Genomic DNA, 21,636 nt, shown 5'->3' with positions numbered 1-21,636 from the left:
CAGGGCCCTAGAGCTCCACCCACAAAAAGTAGCAAGGGGGTGAGCGTGGCTGGGAGGCAGTTTGGGGAAGAGGGTGATTCTTTTCTAGAGAGGGCCAACCACATTTCTCCCAGGCAGCATTACATCTGCCGCATCAGGTGAGGTCAAGGGCTTGGCCCCTCTGGAGGTGGTGCCCCAAAGGGAGAGCTTTGGCCATCGCCCAGGCCTTCTATCCCGTCCATAGCAGAGCATCAGCACATCCAAGAAGCCATCTGTGTGGTGGCAACTGGAGGGAAAGTGACTGGAGAGGAATCCGAAGATGCATCAGTGACGCACAGCTGGAGATTCACATATTCTAGGGGCTTTTCTGGTTGAGAGGAAAGAGGCCACTCCAACTAGTTTACTTGAATAACAAGAGCAGATGCCAGTAGGCTTGTTTGGTTACAAACAGTAGAAACTTACTCAAGAGAAACAAAGGAGGCGTCCAGGCCTTTAGGAGGAAAGGAATGAGGTGCTGCCACTGGACACTCAGCTCCAACCACATTCCTCGGAGAGCAAATGTGATCGGCTCGTCTGGGCTGCACATCCGTCTCTGTCCATGCTGGGGCCGGGTGGCCAGGGTCCTGTGATTGCAGCCCCACCGGAAGCCCTTGGAGCTGGGGAGCATCTGCAGACACACCACATGTCCCGTCACAAGCCTCACGCCAATTGGCACCAGGGCCTGGAAGCCACCAGGAGCCCAGGCAGTTGCCCTCCTCACTCCCTCTCACTCCACACACCTGTGCACCTCCTGCCTTTCTGATCAGCTTCCTCCTAGAGAGTCACTCGGGTTCCTCGTTCACAGGAACTCTCTCCTAGTTCCAGTTCCTAAGAGCAGAATGGCAGTGGCTTGCCAGCTGGCTTTGCGCTTAGGTCGCAAGTCAAGTGCCAGGAGAGACAGAGCAGCAAAGGTCCTATAATCAGCGGATGATTTTACAGGAGCCTGAGGGAGGATACCTCCAGAGGGGGAATACATGTTAGCTATTCCATCTATCCATTCCCAAACTCCCCCAGGATTATTAATCTCTGCAGAGTTAATCTGAATGCAGTGCACATAAACTAAGCCTGCATGCCTTTACTGATTTGTGCATTCATTTATTCATCCAGTGGCTCTGTCAGTGAAGCAGGTTCTTCACTTCTCTGAGCCCTTTTCCTTGTGGAAAATGTGCATGATAATTGGTGTTGCGAATTAACTGAGATAATGTGTGTGAACTGCTCAGCTCACCACCTGACACACAGCTAATGCTCACCTTCCTACGGTTTGCCAGGCAAATTTGCATCAAGGTTTCTGGTCATTAACACAAAATCCTTGTTTCTCTCATGTGGGGCGGGGGGAATCCACTAGGTGACAGAATGGATTTAGACTTGGGATGAAACAGCCCCCATCCCCTCACATCCAGGGCTGATATTTATCAGCTTGTTCTTTATTATCCAGAAGAAAATGCGATTTGGAAATCTTTAGGGAGGAGGAGACACTGTGGCCATTGCAGGCATTCATTGCAAAAACAAACACAGGTGCAACATCAGGCCCTTCTCAGAAGCTGCAGGTGGCCACCTGCTGAGAGCCACGTTTTACTTGCACAGGGAAAATATTTTTCCAGAACCAGTTTCAAGGTGAAAAGCCCAGTTCACATAAATAAAAGAAGCTGGACTGAACTCATGAATACTTATTATCTGCATTGGTCTGCTCTGGCTGCTATCACAAAGTACCATAGACCGGGTGGCTTAAACAACAGACATTTATTTCTCACAGTTCTGGAGGCTTGGAAGTCCAAGATCAAGGTGCTGGCCAATTCAGTTCCTGGTGAGAGCTCTCTTCCTGGCTTGCAGTTGGCCACCCTCTTGCTGTGTTCTCACATGGCAGAGAGAGAGAGAGCTCCGGTGTGTCTCCCTCTGCTTATAAGGACATTAGTACCACCATGAAGGCCCCACCCTCATGACCTCATCTAATCCTAATTACCTCCGGAGGCTCCATCTCCAAATACCAACACATTGGGGATTAAGGCGTCAACGTATGTATGTGGGGCGGGGCAGGGTAGGGGGGGAGAACACGTTTCCATCCGTAGCAGATCTATGTTGTCTAATTGAAATATCTGCAGTGACAGAAATGTTTCGTATCTGTGCTGTTTAATATGGAAGTCATTAGCCACACATGGCTATTGAGATGACATGTGGCTAGTACACCTGAGGAACTGAATTTTAAATTTTATTTCATTTTAATTATTTAAATTTCAGTTTAAATAGCCACATGGGGTTAGTGGCTACCATACTGGACAGCTCAGGTCTAGATATATATATATATATTTTTTCCCCCTTATTTAATTGATTAGATTGTGTTGAGTTTGGAAAGAGGGAAATTTGGGGTTTAATGTAGGCTTGGTTTCCAGCATTAACTGATATGGGAGCAGGTCAAAATGGTATCTCTTTACAAACCAGTGAAGTGAAGCCACTGCCTATGGTGACACAGTGGGTTGTCAGCTGAGCCCACCCTCTCCCTCCAAGTAGCAGCTCCTTCCTGTGTAAGCCTCCAGGAATCTAGGTTCCCCTTTTATCCCTCCTGGAAGTGATTTGGGAAGAGTCACAGGACAATCAGGACAGGCTCGCTTGTCCAATATGTGGAGTGTTTGTGCACGTGCGCGCGCGGGCATGTACACGATCAGGCCTCTTGCAGAAAAAGGTTGTGTGACCCTCTGCACGGGAAAGAGGGTGGTGTCTGAATTGCTCACTGCATCCTTCCCCATCCATCCCAAAGAAACAGTTTACTACAGGTGCGTTTCAAGAACTGATGTCATTTTATAGTTTGTTTTAGGAACAGAGCAAAGATGCTCTGACGAGACCAGTTCTAGCACCAGAAACGGTGTCTTGGGGTCTGAGTACAAGAGAGACCACTGGGGGTTAGTGACACTCTGGGAGTTTCTCCCCAGCCCTGCCACAACATCACATGATACCAACTATCAAGCACTAGTTATCAAGGGATTTCTCTGTGCCAGGTCCTGGGCTCAGCACGCTACTTATAGCATCTCATTAATGTTTATAGCCTGAACCCATGAGGAATATGTCCTCATCCCCACTTACAGAGGCACGAAGAAGTATACAGCTAGGATGTGGCCAAGCTGCTCTAAAGCCCAAACACTTAAACCCCTAGCTCATTTTTTCTTGACTGGCTTCAGTTTATTCTATTTTCCCTGTTCCCTCCAGCCCACCTCAGCCAGCTGCTATGGAGAATGTGTGGGCAAATGTCATAACTGCCAAGAGTCTGGACTCCAAGATAAGGACAGGCAAGTTTTCTCTTGAATCCAGCACAGGCGAACTTCACTTTAGCAACGCTGTCCCTGAGCAGTTACATGAGCAGTCTCATGGAGTTTTCCTAAATAGAATCTTATTTTCCTTTGACTTACCATATGATTCTGGTAATGAGTTCCATGTCATTCTTACAGAGCCGACTGTCTTTGCTGCCAGCCCTTTAAATGCACCAGGCCCAGGTGTTTTGCAAGTTGCTTGCTAGGACCAGGGTGGTATGCCCTGGGTGAGTTGAGTCTTTTGGGTGCTCAGAAGAATGACTCCTGGGAGAGATGGGACCGTGGAATCTGTGGGAGATCTCCAGCAGGTTCCAGCTAGTCTCACCTCAGCCAGGTGATGAAGAGCCTTTCCTGTCACAGCACCAGACACCTCTCCCTAGGTGTCCTGAGCTCACCCTCTTTTGGGGGGGTGCTTATTGGTGTCCTGAGCTGTTGAAAAGGGAGGCTGTCCACAGTTGGGGGCTGGAAGGGGCTGAGCATAGGAGTCACTCCTGGTGGATCAATGGGTAATGCTTCGGCTCTGGCAAGATAGTGAGTTTCCCAATGCTAGAAGTATTCAAGCAGAGGCTAATCGATAACAATAGTCCATCATGCTTGTATAGTGTCCTGCAGTTGTAAACTCTGTGTTCTCTCCTTCCAGCTCTATAGTCACTTCACTGACTAGATCCCAGCTTCATTTCACAGATAAGGCTCAGAGAGGGGACATGACTTGCCCAGAGGAGCACAGCTAGAATGTGGTAAAGGTGAGGTTCCAATCTAGGTCTGGATGACCCCAAATCCTAACATGGGCATCCCTTTAAAGTGTGATAACAGTGGCCTTGACATAGATTCAGAGCTAGAGTAAAACTTTTCAGACCCCAAACTGAAAATATTTTGGTGTCCTCTCACGCCATGTGTGATTTAAAATCAAGGAAATTCTTCCACTTCCACACAATGGTGACTACATTGCTTTTTTCCCCTAAATATTAAATTATATTTAAAACCCTCCATCTCCTCCCCATTCATTCCCCTCTCCCTCATTTTGAGTACCTGCCTGGCTGAAGCCCTAATTCTGCTTAATCTTTGACCACGTAGGCCTCTATAGTGTCCACAGTTCATGGGGTTGATTGCAGGGTAGAAACCTGGATCATTTCCCCAGTAAATTCTCTTCCAACTAAAAGAGTCTAGAATCCTATAATTTCAAAAACAGTTAAGAGTCATCAGTTCATCACATGGTGATTTCTAATATTATGAGAATTTATAAACGCTTGTTAAAATCTTTTCCTTATGGGGAATGGAGAAAGAACTAGTAAGCAAGAGAAAAGACAAAATGTGAACACATATATCCACTAACAAACACCTTGGAAAGAAAATTACAAGCAAGACGATGTGCTTTATTTCATATGCAAAATTTCCAGGAGAAAACAAACACAATTTCAACCAAGGAAAACAGGCTAATGCAGCAAAGAAATGGTATCACAAAGAAAGAAAAAAGAAAAAGAAATGGTATCACTGCAGAGCTCTACCTGGTTCACCTGTTTAGATTTGCTCCACAGAGCACTATATTTCAGAGGCTGAATAAAAACCCAAGCCCATTCATTAATAATCCAGTACATTCTGAATGGCAGTTTGTTGATATGAACAATACAAAGTGAGCGTTCGGTGTACTGTGGTTTCATTCGTAAAGTACTGAATATATGGTTCCTGAAATCAACAAATGCTTGCTGATTCTTGTCAGTTGGCAATTTGTTCTCTATCCCCAGGGGGATATTGTGGGTACCTTACTAATCAGTTCAAGATCCTTGGGAAGGAAAGCTGTGTGTAGCCTAATCAGAAGATGCAATTGCAGAGTCTGTCATTTTCTAAACCTAAATGTTTCCAGAAAGAAGGGGACTTCAGTTTTCATTCGGCTGGCTCTTATGAGGTAGAAAAATCATTGAATGCATGGTGAGTCCTTCATATGTTGGGCTTTGTGTCTCAAGGATCAGTCTCCCTTGACCGTGAACTCTGTGAGGGGAGGCGCTGTGTCCTGTTCACTGCTGAATCCCGATCACCTAGCACGGCGTCTGATGCATAGTAAGAATTCAGGAAAGTTTGCTCAGCCAATGAAGGACTGAATGGATGGCTATGTGGACGCTTCTATCAGTGCTTCCTGTACAGTTCCAATTAAATGAAAGATTAACAATCAACAGACATGCACACCCCTGGCAGAAAGACAGCCCTGCAGCCCTTCTCCAGGCCTCGTATCTGCTCAAGTCACGGCTTCTGGTCTCAGCCTTTGGTTCTCTTTTACCTGGACCATTAAAAGAGTTGGTCCCTGGGACACAGAAAGCTTGTCTGGGACCTTCCAATTTTAGGGACAAAACCTTAAATTAGAGAGAAGCAAACTTTTAGTTCCCAAAGCACCTGAATATTAATACATGAAGCAACTCGGGCAATTTGGCAACCCTTTGTTTTCACAGTCTTAAGACTATCCACGCCCTTTCTCTTGATGCTGCCAAATTTGATCTAGAAAATGGACTACTCCAGGAGCATACAAACAGTTTCTGGCTTTGCCACCAGCCGAAGCATAAGAAATCCGGTCCAACAGATGACTTATCGGTCGACCCTATGTCCCCAATCCAATAGTTTCTAAATGTCCCATAGGTAAGACATCTGGGTGGTAGCCTGACTTTTCATTAGGTTATGTTGGCATCACTGGGAATATGGCTTCAAGAGGGGTGGCTTCCACAGGCCCTGTGGGGCTCCCGTAGGCCTCAGCCACCAGGAGCTGGGTGACAGACTGGGCACTGGGGGCAAAAGCAAGCCCTTTTATATGTTCCGTGAAGGCCCAGCAGAGTCCAGAGCAAGCACACACAGCCCATATCAGAGACCAGATAACCTGCAGTGTTTTCCCTTCAAGAGTTAGCCAGAGCTCTTTGGCTTGGAGGAGGGGTGGGTGGTGAAACTGTTATGCTAACAATACTTTATTTCAGTTCCGAGGAGTCAGATGACCTCTCCCGAAATGTGGGTTTGTCTATGTGCAAATATGAACACTGGAATGTTGTTAAAATGAAGTACCCAACTGTGCCAACCAGTATTTGTCATAACTGTACCTCCAGAAGGTCATAGAGAGACTCAAAGCAATTGTGTTTCCCTCTAACCATCTGTGTACATTTCACAGTTAATTGACCATCACTCTCACTAATGTTGTCATTACTTGGTTCCATACTCCTTCCTAGGCACATTCTTTCTGGCTTCCAGTGGCCAGCAGAGTTCTTGAGTTGGATGCATGACATTTCCTAAAAGATGTCTGAAGATCATCCTTTGGAATGAGTTTGCTCTCCTATTTCTAATGGGGACCAGCAAGGAGGGGCTGGCTTTGCCATGTGCCTTTTCCAGCTCCCTGGGGCTGTGTCTGTCAGCCATTCCTGGGACGGAAGTAGGCACCAACCACTTCCTTCCATCTGATCACGTCATTGGTCCTGAGAGCTAGGAGCAACCAGGGTCCAGGAGGAAAGAAAAAGCAAATGCGGGAGCAGGGAAGCCCTCCGATCCTGGGCCCACTGGTCCTCTCCTCTGCCATGCTCTCCACCCCATGGCGAGCCCTGCAACAGCATTTTGCAGAGGCTCTAAGTTTATCCCTCATCACTGAAGCAAGACAGCAGCTTCGGGGGTGTCTTTTGTACGTAGTTGAGCTTTCTTTACAGAGTGGAGTGAAGAATCGCTCCCTCAGTCTCGAGGTACTTTCTGAGTATCTGCAGAAAGCTTCAGCAGTTAGGCTGAAGTGAGGAACATCACTATGTTGCCGCCCGAATCTCACTGGAGCCACAAAAGCCCAGGGTCGTGTCTCTCCATTAGGGCATAGGGACTCCTGTGAAACATTCAGAGTTGGGTTTTTGGTCTGTTTTTATTACAGGAGATAGGCTTTCTTATCTCTAATCTCCTTGGCTTCAAGGCTACTTCTTAGTCAATATTCTGATTTCTTAGATCTTTGTTTTGAATACAGCCCATCATGGCCTCTGAGTCTTGACCATTCAGTTTCAACACCTGCAGCTAACAGACTCTGTTTCTTGGTGTTTCCTAGAGAGAGAATCTGGTTGGCCTAGCCCCATGTGCTAAGCTACATTTTTTTTGGTGGCTGGTCAGCCTATGAATCTGTGGCTCCTGGGTCAGATATGCCTCCTGTGCAACCAGCTTAGATCAAAGGGCAGAGCATGGAGTGTAACATATAGTCTCTCGTTAGGTCTAAATATAAGGCTGGCATCATGATTGCCGGGACTAGCAATGGGGAAAGAGGTGGTCTTGGGAGTTTATGTCCCAGACTAACATCATCCCTGGATTCCTCGGGAGCACTGGATGGGACTTCTTTATGTTCTGAGAAGGGCATGTAAGCAAACATTGGCTTATTCTGCCCCTGGACACCATCTGCCCCAAGGATACAGTCGTGGATGGGCTGGAACTCTCAGGGGCCTGTGGATGGCCAGGGGTGAGCTCTTTTTGGCTGATGAGCTCATGCCCCAGGTTGAGACCACAGGGGGTCTGCCAGACCCACAACTGTCCTTTAACAACCCCCAGCGGGCACTGCTGTACAACTGATTTGTGAGTCCATCTCACCATCTGGAGTAGGCAAAATGAGGAGCAGGCAGGTTTTGGGGCATGAAAGCCTTTGCCATTTTATTTTACCATAAAAAATTCTAATAGCATATGAACACTGTTCCTGGCAGAGGCCAAGGACGTACAAAGTTAATTAGGAAGCAAAGCATCACATTACAACAGCTATAGTCAAGCTCCTGTTCAGTACTTGCCTTTGCCCAGCATGTCTAACATGTTTGGTGAGAATTCCTGGCCTGGGTTTACCCCCCAGAGCGAAAGCGCAGGCACAAGTACTTAACATGTCCTCCAAATCATAGGCAGCAACAGCAAAGCACAGCTCCAGGTGAGGCTGGCTTTTATGGGCAGGTCCAAACTTAGGATCATCTTTGTATTTTTATTTTACAGAATATAAATACTTTAAAAATTTTATAGAACATGTGACAAATTAGTTCAGTAGACGGAAGGAGCTAAAACATTTCGCTGGATGAAACTGAATTATGAAGCTAATACTTTAGTAAGAACATCTTCAAATATACTTTTGAAAGCATTTTCGGTTACATTATGCCACGTGCTCCTTACAACCACCACAGGAGGTAGGAAATGCAAAAGTTCTTATACCCATTTCACAGATGAGCAACCAGAGACTGGTTTAATGTGAATTGTCAAGGCCTTGATTATTTCTGCTTTTTTCAAAACTTCCAGACCAACGATATTCCTCTGATTCTATTCGGTAAAACCATCTCTCGACTCAGTTTGTGTGTGGGTTTGGAGGGGGCCAGTTTAGTCATAAGGTAGAGATGGGGGAAAATAAAGTGAAGTCACAGTTAATTTATGTAAAATACATTGATGGCCTCCCTCCATAATTCACAAAAGTCTGGCCAAAGTCAGAGAATGAAGATAATCAGTTTCAAGATTTCATCATATAATGGCTTTCATTAAAGTGTGGATCTGTCCTATGAAGACAAATTCTGCCCCATCACAAATTTCTCTGTTTTTGAAACCTGCATAATCAAAGCAACTTAATATCCTCTAAAAGAATTTGTTTCTGGCACTAATTCTATTGATACTTCCTAAATATCCCTTCCCAGAAACACCCTACATTTTAGCACTTATCACAGGCTAGGATTCTGTAACAGTTCACCTTAAGAAATCAAGAGACTTTTCAATTCTTGGGACATTAACTTATTAAATATTTAGAAGGGAAGAGCCACAATAATATCAATTTTACTAGAAACCAATTTTGTTTCAAAAGACTCTATTGAGAAGCTCATCAGTTTTCACATCATGCAAGTGTGTGGCCAGGAGCCATATTAACATCACCTGAGCTAAGATCATTCGTTTCAATTTACAAGTATTTATCATCTGCTAAGAAAGACATTGTGCTAACTGGGCCTCAGTCAGAAGTCACTTTCTAGACCCAGCAGCATTTTCAACAGGACAGGTGTTAGGGTGGGAGTGGTGGGCAGGTCTGCAAGCATGTGCATTCTCACCTGACGTGGGAGTCGAGTATGCCCTCGCCTCTCTGTGGCAGTGTCCACAGGGACTGCCCACCTGCTGGCTGCCATCCTGGGGGTAGTGGCCAATTCCAGGCTTTTGAAGGACCCGCCCACTCATGCTTCCTCCTCTGAGTACAAGCCCCAGCAAAAGCCCTCGCTGAAAGGGTCAGTCCGGGGGCGGGGGGGGGGGGCATGCTTATGTCACATGACCCTGTCTCCTTGCTGACAGCTGATTGTATAGGCACCTGACCCAAGGGTGGCTCATCATAGGTGGATGAACTGGACCAATCCGAGTCTCAAGAATTTGCCCTGGGGGCACAGAGATGGCAGCCAGAGAGGGGTGGGTAATGAAAGGGTAAAGTTGTGCAGAGTGGGTCCTGGGGTGGATTTTCAGCTACATACACACTAATGAGAAAACAGAGAAGGATAGTAGGCCAAGGGAAGCAAGAGAACAGAGCAGGTATGCATAGAGAAACAGAGGTGAAAGCCTGTGTGGAGAGAGAACAGGAGAGAGCGAGCCAGGGGGAGGACGGCGGTCTCCATCCCTCCCCATCGGGAGCTGTTTTGTTTCCATGAAATGGCCCTGCGTAGGCACACCTGGTCTTATTGCGCTTTGCTTTACTGCACTTTGCAGATATTTCATTTTTTTATAAATCGAAGGTTCGTGGCAACCTGTGTCGAGCAAGTCTATTGGCACCATTTTTCCAACAGCATTTGTTCTCTTCATGTCTCTGTATCACATTTTGGTAATTCTTGCAATATTTCAATTTTTTCATTATTATTATATTTCTTATGTTGGTCTGGGATCACTGATCTTTGATGTTACTATGGTAATTGTTTTGGGTGCCATGAACCACACCCATATAGAGGACACACTTAGTCAATGTTGCGTGTGTTCTGACTGCTCCACTGACCGGCTGTTCCCCCATTCCTTCTCTCCCTCTTCTTGGGCCTCCCTATTCCCTGAGATACAACAATATTGAAATTAGGACAATTAATAACCCTACGATGGCCTCTAAATGTTCAAGTGAAAGGAAGAGTCCAATGTCTCTCACTTTAAATAAAAAGCCGGACGTGACTAGGCTTAGTGAGAGGAAGGCATGTTGAAAGCTGAGACAGGCCAAAAGCTAGGCCTCTTGCACCAGTTAGCCAAGTTGTGAGTGCAAAGAAAAAGTTCTTGAAGGAAATTAAAAGTGCTACTCCAGTGAAAACACAAATGATAAGAAAGTAAAGCAGCCTATTGCTGATCTGGAAAAACTTTTAGTAGTCTAAAGATCCAACCAGCCACAACATTCCCTTAATCAAAGCCCAATCCAGAGCAAGGCCCTAACTCTCTTCAATTTCTTGAAGGTTGAGAGAGGTGAGGAAGCTGCAGAAGAAAGTTTGAAGCTAGCAGAGGTGGGTTCATGAGGTTTAAGGAAAGAGCCATCTCTATAACATAAAAGTGCAAGGTGAAGCAGCAAGTGCTGATGTAGAAGCTGCAGCAAGCTACCCAGAAGACCCAGCTGAGATGATTAATGAAGGTGACTGCACTAAACAACAGGCTGTCAATGTAGACGAATGTTGGAGGACAGAGGGAACAAAATGTACCCACCAAACTGAGAAGGCATCTTGAGACTGAAAAACTAGGCAGGAAGCTCCATGTAATCAATGGATCAGTTCATTATAGGGTAATTTACTCACAGGGTGGGATCAGGTGGACGATCCAGAAGCATCCTGCACTGCCGAGGGGCCATTGGGACAATTTTATAGCTAACCTAGAATATGGAGGTATGTGCTTGGAAACAGGACGTGCGTTTCTAAGTCAAGATTTATGATGGGTAACTAGTCTCATGGGCACCGGGATTACATTAGGGAAGGTTTTCATCATCTGGGGGGACTAGAGAGCATAGAGGCGACCTGGTCCTAATGATTATTAAACAGTATCTATTAACTACAAAGCCTTTGATGACAGAGAAGTGATTCACTGCACAGTACAGTCCTGGGAGAGGTCAGTAAAAGGACAGGAGAAACTAAGCATCCAAGACGGCATCAGTTATGCTAACAGCCATACAACAAAACAGCCTTATATTAGAAGGGGATGCCATCCAGGACTTTCATAGCCAGCGAGGAGAAGCCAATGCCTGGCTTCAAAGCTTCAAAGGACTGGCTGACTCTCTCGTTAGAGGCTAATGCAGCTGGTGACCCAAAGTTGAAGCCAATGCTCATCTACCATTCCAAGAACCCTAGGGTCCTTAAGAATTATGCTAAATCTACTCTGCCTGTGCTCTATAAATGGAACAAGAAAGCCCAGATGACAGCACATCTGTTTGACAACATGGTTTAATGAATATTTTTAGCCCACTGTTGAGATCACTGCTCAGAAAAGATTTTTTTAAAAATAGTACTGCTCATTGACAATGCACCTGGTCAACCAAGAGCTCTGACGGGGATGTACAATGAGATTCATGTTGTTTTCATGCTTGCTAACACATCCATTCTGCAGCCCATGGATCAAGGAGTACTTTTGACTTTGTCTTATTATTTAAGAAATACATTTTGTAAGGCTTCATAGATAGTGATTCCTCTGATGGATGTGGGCAAAGTCAACGGAAAACGTTCTGAAAAGGATTCACTATTCTAGATACCATTAAGAACACTTGTGATTTGCGGGAAGAGGTCAAAATATCAACATAACAGGAGTTTAGAAGAAGTTGATTCCAATTCTCATGGATGACTTCAGCGGGGGAAGTAACTGCAGATGTAGTGGGAACAGCAAGAGAACTAGAAGTGGAGCCTGAAGATGTGACTGAATTGCTGCAATCTCATGATAAAACTGTAACGGATGAGGAGTTGCTTCTCATGGATGAGCAAAGAAAATGGTTTCTCGAGATGGAATCTACGCCTGGAGAAGATGCTGTGAAGGCTGTTGAAAGGACAACAAAGGATTTAGAATATGACTTAGATGATAAAACAGCAGCAGCAGCGTTTTGAGAAGATTGACTCAATTTTGAAAGAAGTTCTAATGTGGTCAAAATGCTATCAAACAGCACTGCAGCTATAGAGAAATCGTTCACGAAAGGAAGAGTCAATCAATGCAGCAAACTTCATCGTTGCCTTATTTTAAGAAGTTGCCACAGCCATGCCAACCTTCAGCAACCACCATCCTGATCAGTCAGCAGCCATTAACACTGAAGCAAGACCCTCCACCAGCGAAAAGATTACAACTCGCTGAAGGCTCAGATGATGGTTAGCATTTTTTACCAATAAAGTGTTTTTAAATTAAGGTATGTATTTTTTTAGACGTAATGCTATTTCACATTTAATAGACTACAGTATAGTGTAAATATAACTTTTATATGCACTGGGAACCCCAAAATTAATGTGACTCACATTATTGTGATATTTGCTTTATTGTGGCGGTCTAGAACCAAACCCACAATATTTCTGAGGTCTGCCTGTATTTGCTCAGTCAGTCTCTACATTTGAGCAAGTGTGAATGGGTTTCTGGTCCTCACAAAGGTCCTTGACTAGAATATCTTCAAGATTGGACTAAATGGCCACATTTAATTTCTAATACTTGGACCCAAGTCAGTCACTGCTAAATTACTATCTTTCCCTAAGCGTATTTGGCTGTATGTTGTTAGAAAAGTCCAAACTACTTTCTGATGTGTAATAGGAGTGGATTACATTTAAATTCTGTTCTCAAACTTTAAAATAATATGTTATTTTTTTTCATTAAACAATGAGTTCCTGTGTGTTACGTAGAAAAAAGAAGCTTATTTTTTGGTAATCGGTATTTAAATCTTTTGATCTATTTTGTTAATTTCTGCCTGTTAGAGAAGCACTTATTTTAGTCAGGTATTTAAATCTTTCTCCTCCTCCATCCGTACTCTCAGAAGTCTTTTCTTTTTTTATATCACAAATCTAACAATATCCTACCCATTCTTCCATCAAGAATGCTCAGAAATTACATGCCCTTCTGCTGAATTCTTAAATTAGCACATGCACAATATAACTTCTTCTGGTACCAGAGAACTGATTCCTACATGATCCACCCTTAGTCATTCATCAGCTCAGGCTGCCATAACAGAGAACCATAGCCTGGGTGGCTTACAAACAACAGACATTTATTTCTCACAGTTCTGGAGGATGGAAGTCCAAGATCAGGGTGCCAGCATGGTCAGGTCCTGGTGAGAACCCTCTTCTGGGTTGCAGACTATCGACTCCTTATTTTATCCTCATGTGGCAGAAAAGAGGGCAAGAGAGCTTTCTGGGGTCCCTTTTATAAGGGCATTAATCCCATTCACGAGGGCTCCCCTCACTAGCTAAGCACCTCCCAAGGCCCCACCTCCTAATACCATCACATTGGGGGTTAGGATTTCAGCATAGAAATTGCGGAGGACACATTCAGTCCATAGCACACCCTGAAAGAGGCAAGTTCCTATTCCGCAGGTACCAATGCATCTCGGCTGGTAGGTACCAGGGCACGCAATAGACTTTTACGTTCCTGTACCACGGGATAGCCTCCCCTAGTGCAAAGTGCAGAATCGGCTACCTCTCAGTGACAAGCTGCTGTGGCCTCCCCACCTGCCTGTTTGGACCCATGGCGCTGAGAGAAGAACACACCCCTGAAGTCTTGAACAGCAGTAGAGAACACCATTTCCTTGATGGTGCTCTCTGGAAAAAGCCAAAATGCCTTCTTTTCATGAATGCAGAAAACTCACGTTGAAACTAGTTCCAAAAAAAGTTTATTATGCCACAAATGCATTGTCCTCATACACTTTATCTGAAGTTCTTTACATATTCAATTATCTTTTTTCTTCACAAGAATGTAGATAGTCCCTCATATGACCCTTGTCTACTTTTTGAACTTCCTAGCACAGTTCAAGAAACGTGTCGCAGGCAAGCGTGCAGGCAGCATGGTGAAATGGAAAGCAAGCCCGATCATGAGTCAGTGGGCTTGGGCTGGAGGCCTCGGGCAGGTCACTCCACTTCTTCGGGCTTTAGCTTCCTTCTCTGAGGTCACCAATGTCTTCTGTGGCTTCTTCAACTGTCTGGAGGGTCATGAGGAACACAGAGCCTCTGGGTTTGCATGGAACTCTGTGTTGACTTCCACAGGGCACTTTTGACCACCTGCCTTTTCTCAGAGTCAGCTGTCCAGGTATCCATAACCTCCATGAGGTCAGGAGACTCTTCAGAAAAGGGACCACATCTTAGTCACAGAATATCAAACAATGGCGGCCATCTCGCATTGGTGGGACAACACAAACAGATTTGATTTCTTCTCAACTTAAGGTTTTCCTCCCATATACTGCTCTTAAACCTGCAGTATCTCGTTTAAAAGAGTGTCTGATTTAGCATGCTGTATTTTTAGCCATCTCCATTGACTGACTCAGTATTTCACGGGGTTCTACACAGCTCACCATGATTTTTCTGCATCCTTTTAGCCAGCTGGAGCCAGACCACCGCACACTGTGGGCTCCTCTTCTGCGAGTCACTGGTACATCCAAAACACAGACACTGTCTTGAAAGCACGTGCCTATACTTAAATTACACTAAGGTGTTGGAACTTCATTTTCACATACAGTATTTCCAGGCATTTACCAAGTAGACAAAGTACCGGGTTGATATCATTGCACTGATGAAATATTCATATCATTGATAAGGCGGGACAATGTAGCTGACTTTATCAGACTCATACCATTTGCATGAAAAGGCTGAGTTTCTTTGGCTCTTTGTTCATTCAAGTGCACAGAATACCTATTTGGATAGACTTAGGCATTGTGTTAATCTGTCAGTAAAATCTTGCACTGTCCACAGTGTTTTGCAAACTGATTTAGGTTTTGGACTACAACAAGCGGCCATTGGTAGAAATATACCATATATACACATGGAAATTACAAAAATACATTTTATTTATAGCTGATTTTTTTTAAGTAACAAAAAACTAACACTATGAAAGATCAACCAGCATACCAAAAGGACACTACCTAATATCATCAGAACAAGAGACTCGTTTGGGGATTCCATGATACATCATCTCCAGAACATTCCAGAAAGGGCAATTTGCCATTGGGAAATAAAAACAGCTTCTTTGAAAAGTCTGTGCTTTGACAGTTTGACTCTCCCACTCTAATCAATTCCACTCCTACTCTTCTCTCAATTTTAAAATTTCCACCTTCTTCTCTCAATAAAGACCAAAGAAACTCATGAGGAGAATGGAAAGATGGACTCAGAGGGGATGGATACAAGCTGAAGCTAGATGGATCATGGGTAAGAAGGCAGGACAGGACCTCACTCTCCAACAGACACCGAGTAAGCCCCCGACATTGAGCATAGCTCCCAAAGTTGGTGAGGGGACCAGGGTGTCCCCTCCCCTGGGCTACCTGAAGTCAGTAGCTGTTTTGCTCTTGCACTGACAGTCAGCAGCTGGTGCCTTAGGGCTGTGAGGCATTGTCCACCCAGAGCTCTGGAGGCTCACCTGCCATGCCAGGGAGGCTGATTTGCAACATCATGGTCATGAGGTCAGAAGCCTGCCACTTTGGCAAATGTCCTCCTATGTCTATTAACTAACTATGGGAAGGAGTGCGGGAGGGGACTGGCTAACTCCATACACCTTTAAAAAGGTTATTTACATTTAAATGTAAATCAACAGATTTTCTGCGTTCAGAAGCTTCTATAAACAGAGGCTGCAGCCTGGGGAGACTGGGTCCACTGTTCCTGCTTCTAACAGGCATCAATGACTATTTCCTTTTGTATCACTGGGCAGCACATGCTGGACATCATTGCTGAAGAGACAGAGGTTTCCTTGTAAAAGTCGATGTATCTATCGTCCCCCAAAAGAGAGAAGCTTCGTTCTCAGGCCACCTTCATTGCAGGGCAAAGAAAACCTGTTTTTCTTTTGTAGGACCTTAAAAGCTCTTAGCACCGATTCTCTTCCAGCCAGAGCCCAACTTGCAGAATACTCTATTTCCAAAATGACAACACCTTTTCAAAAACCTGTCAACACAAATCCACCATTCCCTCTCATCTTCTCTCTTTCTTGGCCTTGGTTGAATTAATTGCAGAGGGAAAAGAGTCAGGACTATTCATAGGTGCAGTCATTGACAGTACTGATTTTCGTCCAATTTATTTGACTTTGAATATGAACCTTTAAAAGGAAAGGACTCAGCTTTCTTGGCTGGAGTCAGTGTCTCCCTTGGAGACGGGAGGTGATTGCAACGATTACAGTCATGGTTGAATGAGAGAGAGTACAGTCTGGGACTTCATCACACGCCTGCATTGCCTTTAACACAGAAATAGAGTTAACATGCAGAGGTCACCGAAGATAGAGCTATGCTCTCCCCATTCTGGTGATTTATTAAAATATGGCATTGGACAGGAATCTGCAGATTAGCGAGCATCTCTCGTGACTAAGGCTCCGTAGGGAAATACACCCGCAGTTCAAACAGTTAATGTAACAGAGTATCAAACATATGGTCCCACATGGGGACTTGTTGACATACAATCAGTTGAATAAGCCAAGCATCCAGTTGTTCAAGAGTTTCCTGTTCCCCAGAAGCCCCGCTGTTCACCTTTTTTAGAAACTGAGGGTGAGAAAGACTCCCACATTGTCTGTGCCTCCAGACCCATCAAGTCAGGCTGGAGAAACCCAAAGACTGTTTCCTCAGAGTCTGGAAGTGGGCAAAGGCATTAGACCTGGAACTCAAACATGTCCGTCTGCTTCTTGGCCAGTTTGGCCACCTCTTCCCGGATGGCCTTCACCAGGGCCGCTGTGGAGATGTTGGTCAGGGGCGTGTCGGACGGGTCGTTCTCCGCCAGGCTCTGCTGTGAGGCTGCTGCGGAGGGCACCGGGGCCTGCTCCAAGCTGGGGTGCAGCCCAGCTGGCTGGCTGTACTGGCGAGGGAGCCTGGAGGGCGAGTTCTGCTGATACCGGGACCGGGGGTAAGCCTCGATGTACCCCGGGAGGGGGACCTACAAAGCATGTTGGGAGAGAAGACAAGGACCTGGGGTCAGGAAGCGGCTCAAGTCATAGGACACACTCGAAGCCAAAGCGGGTGGGGACTGAGGACAAGGAAAGAGATTTAGAAGAAAATGAAGGCAATGCACCACTGTGCAGATACAAAATCTGGAGTCTGTTTGGAAAATAGGTGATTTGGACTCACAGGATCTGCTGGTTGGATGAATTAAATACATGTTTTAAACAGTATGTAAACAGTGGGCACATACCTGAATCTACATCTGAATCTATCTGGCTACCTTTTTGATATCAGTACCATCTAGCCAAAAGAAGTGTTGTTCTTTATGGATGTCAAAGGACTCGTGGGAGAGACCTTCAAGATGGAGGAGCCGAAAGACGTGGAGATCACCTTCCTCCCCACAAGTACATCAAAAATACATCTACATGTGGAACAACTCCTACAGAACACCTACTGAACGCTGGCAGAAGACCTCAGACTTCCCAAAAGGCAAGAAACTCCCCACGTACTTGGGTAGGGCAAAAGAAAAAAGGAAAAACAGAGACAAAAGAATAGGGATGGGACCTGCACCTCTGGGAGGGAGCTGTGAAAGAGGAAGTTTCCACACACTAGGAAGCCCCTTCACTGGCGGAGATGGGGGGTGGGCGGGAGGGAAAGTTCGGAGCCACAGAAGAGAGCGCAGCAACAGGGGTGCAGAGGGCAAAGTGGAGAGATTCCCGCATAGAGGATCAGTGCTGACCAGCACTCACCAGCCTGAGAGGCTTGTCGGCTCACCCGCCAGGGTGGGCAGGGGCTGGGAGCTGAGGCTTGGGCTTCAGAGGTCAGACCCCAGGGAAAGGACTGGGGTTGGCTGTGTGAACACAGCCTGAAGGGGGCTAGTGCGCCACAGATAGCCGGGAGGGAGTTAGGGAAAAAGTCTGGACCTGCCAAAAAGGCAAAAGACCATTGTTTCGGGGTGCGCGAGGAGAGGGGATTCAGAGAACCACCTAAGCAAGCTCCAGAGACAGGTGCGAGCCGCGGCTATCAGCTCAGACCCCAGAGACAGGCATGAAATGCTAACACTGCCACCGCTGCCACTAAGAATCCTGTGTGCAAGCACAGGTCACTACCCACCCCCACCCCCCAGGAGCCTGTGCAGCCCACCACTGCCAGGGTCCTGAGATCCAGGGACAACTTCCCCAGGAGAACACATGGCACACCTCAGGCTGTTGCAATGTCATGTTGGCCTCTGCCACTGCAGGCTCACCCCGAATTACAATTATGACTACTGTACCCCTTCCTCTCCCCAGCCTGAGTGAGCAAGAGAGCTCTAATCAGCCGCTGCTTTAACCGCTCCTGTCTGGGCAGGAACAGACGCCTGAGGGTGGCCTACATTCAGGGGTGGGGCCAAAACCAAAGCTGAACCCTGGGAGCTGTGCGAACAAAGAAGAGAAAGGGAAAGTTCTCCGTGCAGCCTCAGGAGCAGCGGATTAAATCCCCACAATCAACTTGATGAACCCTGTATCTGTGGAATACCTGAATAGACAACGAATGTTCCCCAAATTGAGGCAGTGGACTTTGGGAGCAACTGTAGACTTGGGGTTTGCTTTCTGCATCTGACTTGTTTCTGATTTTTATGTTTATCTTAGTTTAGTTTTTAGTGCTTGTTATCACTGGTGGATTTTTTATTGGTTTGGTTGCTCTCTTTTTTAAAATTTTATTACTTTTTAAATTAAAAAATTTTTTTTTCCTTTTTTTCTCTTTTTTTGAGTGTGTTTATGTATGTTTCTTTGTGTGATTTTGTCTCTTTAGGTTTGCTTTTACCATTTGTCCTAGGGTTCTGACTGTTTCTATTTTGTTGTTGTTGTTTGTTTTCTTTTCATGTTTCTTTGTGTGATTTTGTCTGTTTAGTTTTGCTTTTACCATTTGGTTTGGGGTTCTATCTGTTGTTTGTTTGGGTTTTTTTTCCTGTTTTTTTCTTCCTTTTCTTCTGAGCTGTGAGGCTGGCAGGGTCTTGGTGCTCTGGCCGGGTGTCAGGCCTGAGCCTCTGAGGTGGGAGAGTCGAGTCCAAGACATTGGACCACCAGAGACCTCCCAGCCCCACATAATATCAATTGGCGAGAGCTCTCCTAGAGATCTCCATCTCAACACTAAGACCCAGCTCCACCCAACGGCCAGCAAGCTCCAGTGCTGGACACCCGATGCCAAACAACTAGGAAGACAGGAACACAACCACACCCATTAACAGAGAGGCTGGCTAAAGTCATACTAAGTTCACAGACACACCAAAAAACACCACCAGACATGGCCATGCCCACGAAAGGGACAAGATACAGCCCCACCCACCAGAACACTGGCACCAGTCCCTCCACCAGGAAGCCTACACAAGCCACTGAACCAACCTCACCCACTGGGGACTGACACCAAAAACAATGGGAAGTAAGAACCTGCAGCCTGCGAAAAGGAGATCCCAAACAAAGTAAGTTAAACAAAATGAGAAGACAGAGAAATATGTAGTGGATGAAGGAACAAGGTAAAAACCCACCAGACCAAACAAATGAAGAAGAAATAGGCAATCTACCTGAAAAAGAATTCAGAGTAATAATAGTAAAGATGATCCAAAATCTTGGAAATAGAATGGAGAAAATACAAGAAACGTTTAACAAGGACCTAGAAGAACTAAAGAGCAAACAAACAATGATGAACAACACAATAAATGAAATTAAAAACTCTCTAGAAGGAATCAATAGCAGAATAACTGAGGCAGAAGAACAGACAAGTGACCTGGAAGATAAAACAGTGGAAATAACTACCACAGAGAAGAATAAAGAAAAAAGAATGACAAAAATTGAGGACAGTCTCAGAGACCTCTGGGACAACATTAAACTCACCAACATTCGAATTATAGGGGTCCCAGAAGAAGAAGAGAAAAAGAAAGGGACTGAGAAAATATTTGAAGAGAGTATAGTTGAAAACTTCCCTAATATGAAAAAGGAAATAGTCAATCAAGTCCAGGAAACACAGAGAGTCCCATACAGGATAAATCCAAGGAGAAACATGCCAAGACACATATTAATCAAACTATCAAAAATTAAATACAAAGAAAAAATATTAAAAGCAGCAAGGGGGCTTCCCTGGTGGAGCAGTGGTTGAGAATCTGCCTGCCAATGCAGGGGACACGGGTTCGAGCCCTGGTCTGGGAAGATCCCACATGCCGCGGAGCAACTGGGCCCGTGAGCCACAACTACTGAGCCTGCGCATCTGGAGCCTGTGTTCCCCACAAGAGAGGCCGTGATAGTGAGAGGCCCACACACCGCAATGAAGAGTGGCCCCTGCTCGCCGCAACTAGAGAAAGCCCTCACACAGAAACAAAGACTCAACACAGCTAAAAATAAATAAATAAATAAATAAATAAATTTATTTTAAAAAAAAAAGCAGCAAGGGAAAAACAACAAATAACATACAAGGGAATCCCCATACGGTTAACAGCTGATCTTTCAGCAGAAACTCTGCAAGCCAGAAGGGAGTGGCAGGACATATTTAAAGTGATGAAAGGGAAAAACGTACAACCAAGATTAGTCTACCCAGCAAGGATCTCATTCAGATTCGACGGAGAAATTACAAGTTTTACAGACAAGCAAAAGCTAACAGAATTCAGCACCACCAAAACAGCTTTACAACAGATGCTAAAGGAACTTTTCTAGGCAGGAAACACAAGAGAAGGAAAAGACCTACAATAACAAACCCAAATTAATTCAGAAAATGGTAATAGGAACATACATATCGATAACTACCTTAAATGTAAATGGATTAAATGTTCCAACCAAAAGACACAGACTGGCTGAATGGATACAAAAATAAGACCCATATATATGCTGTCTACAAGAGACCCACTTCAGACCTAGGGACACAAACAGACTGAAAGTGAGGGGATGGAAAAAGATATTCCATGCAAATGGAAATCAAAAGAAAGCTGGAGTAGCAATTCTCATATCAGACAAAATAGACTTTAAAATAAAGAATATTACAAGAGACAAAGAAGGACACTATATAATGATCAAGGGATCAATCCAAGAAGAAGATATAACAATTGTAAATATTTATGCACCCAACACAGGAGCACCTCAATACATAAGGCAAATGCTAACAGCCATAAAAGGGGAAACTGACAGTAACACAATAATAGAAGGGGACTTTAACACACCACTTTCACCAATGGACAGATCATCCAAAAAGTAAATAAGGAAACACAAGCTTTAAATGACACATTAAACAGGGTGGACTTAATTGATATTTATAGGACATTCCATTCAAAAACAACAGAATACA

At 45.0% G+C, this 21,636-nt stretch overlaps 1 protein-coding gene across 1 annotated transcript in view; it reads right to left on the bottom strand.

Moving 5' to 3' along the window:
• Positions 1–13,641: 13,641 nt before the first annotated feature.
• The window catches only part of KIAA1549L (KIAA1549 like), a 293,894-nt gene continuing 285,899 nt past the window's right edge, over positions 13,642–21,636 (bottom strand). Inside the window, exon 20 of the mRNA XM_036862584.1 lies at positions 13,642–17,323. Coding sequence (XP_036718479.1) covers positions 17,042–17,323 — 282 coding nt within the window. The 3' untranslated portion in view covers positions 13,642–17,041. The remainder of the gene's footprint in view (positions 17,324–21,636) is intronic.

The sequence above is a fragment of the Balaenoptera musculus genome, chromosome 8 (assembly GCF_009873245.2).
Source record: "Balaenoptera musculus isolate JJ_BM4_2016_0621 chromosome 8, mBalMus1.pri.v3, whole genome shotgun sequence".
NCBI classification, from domain to species: Eukaryota; Metazoa; Chordata; class Mammalia; order Artiodactyla; family Balaenopteridae; genus Balaenoptera; species Balaenoptera musculus.
The sequence above is the reverse complement of the archived record's forward strand: the minus strand, read 5'-3'. Positions and strand labels throughout refer to the sequence as shown.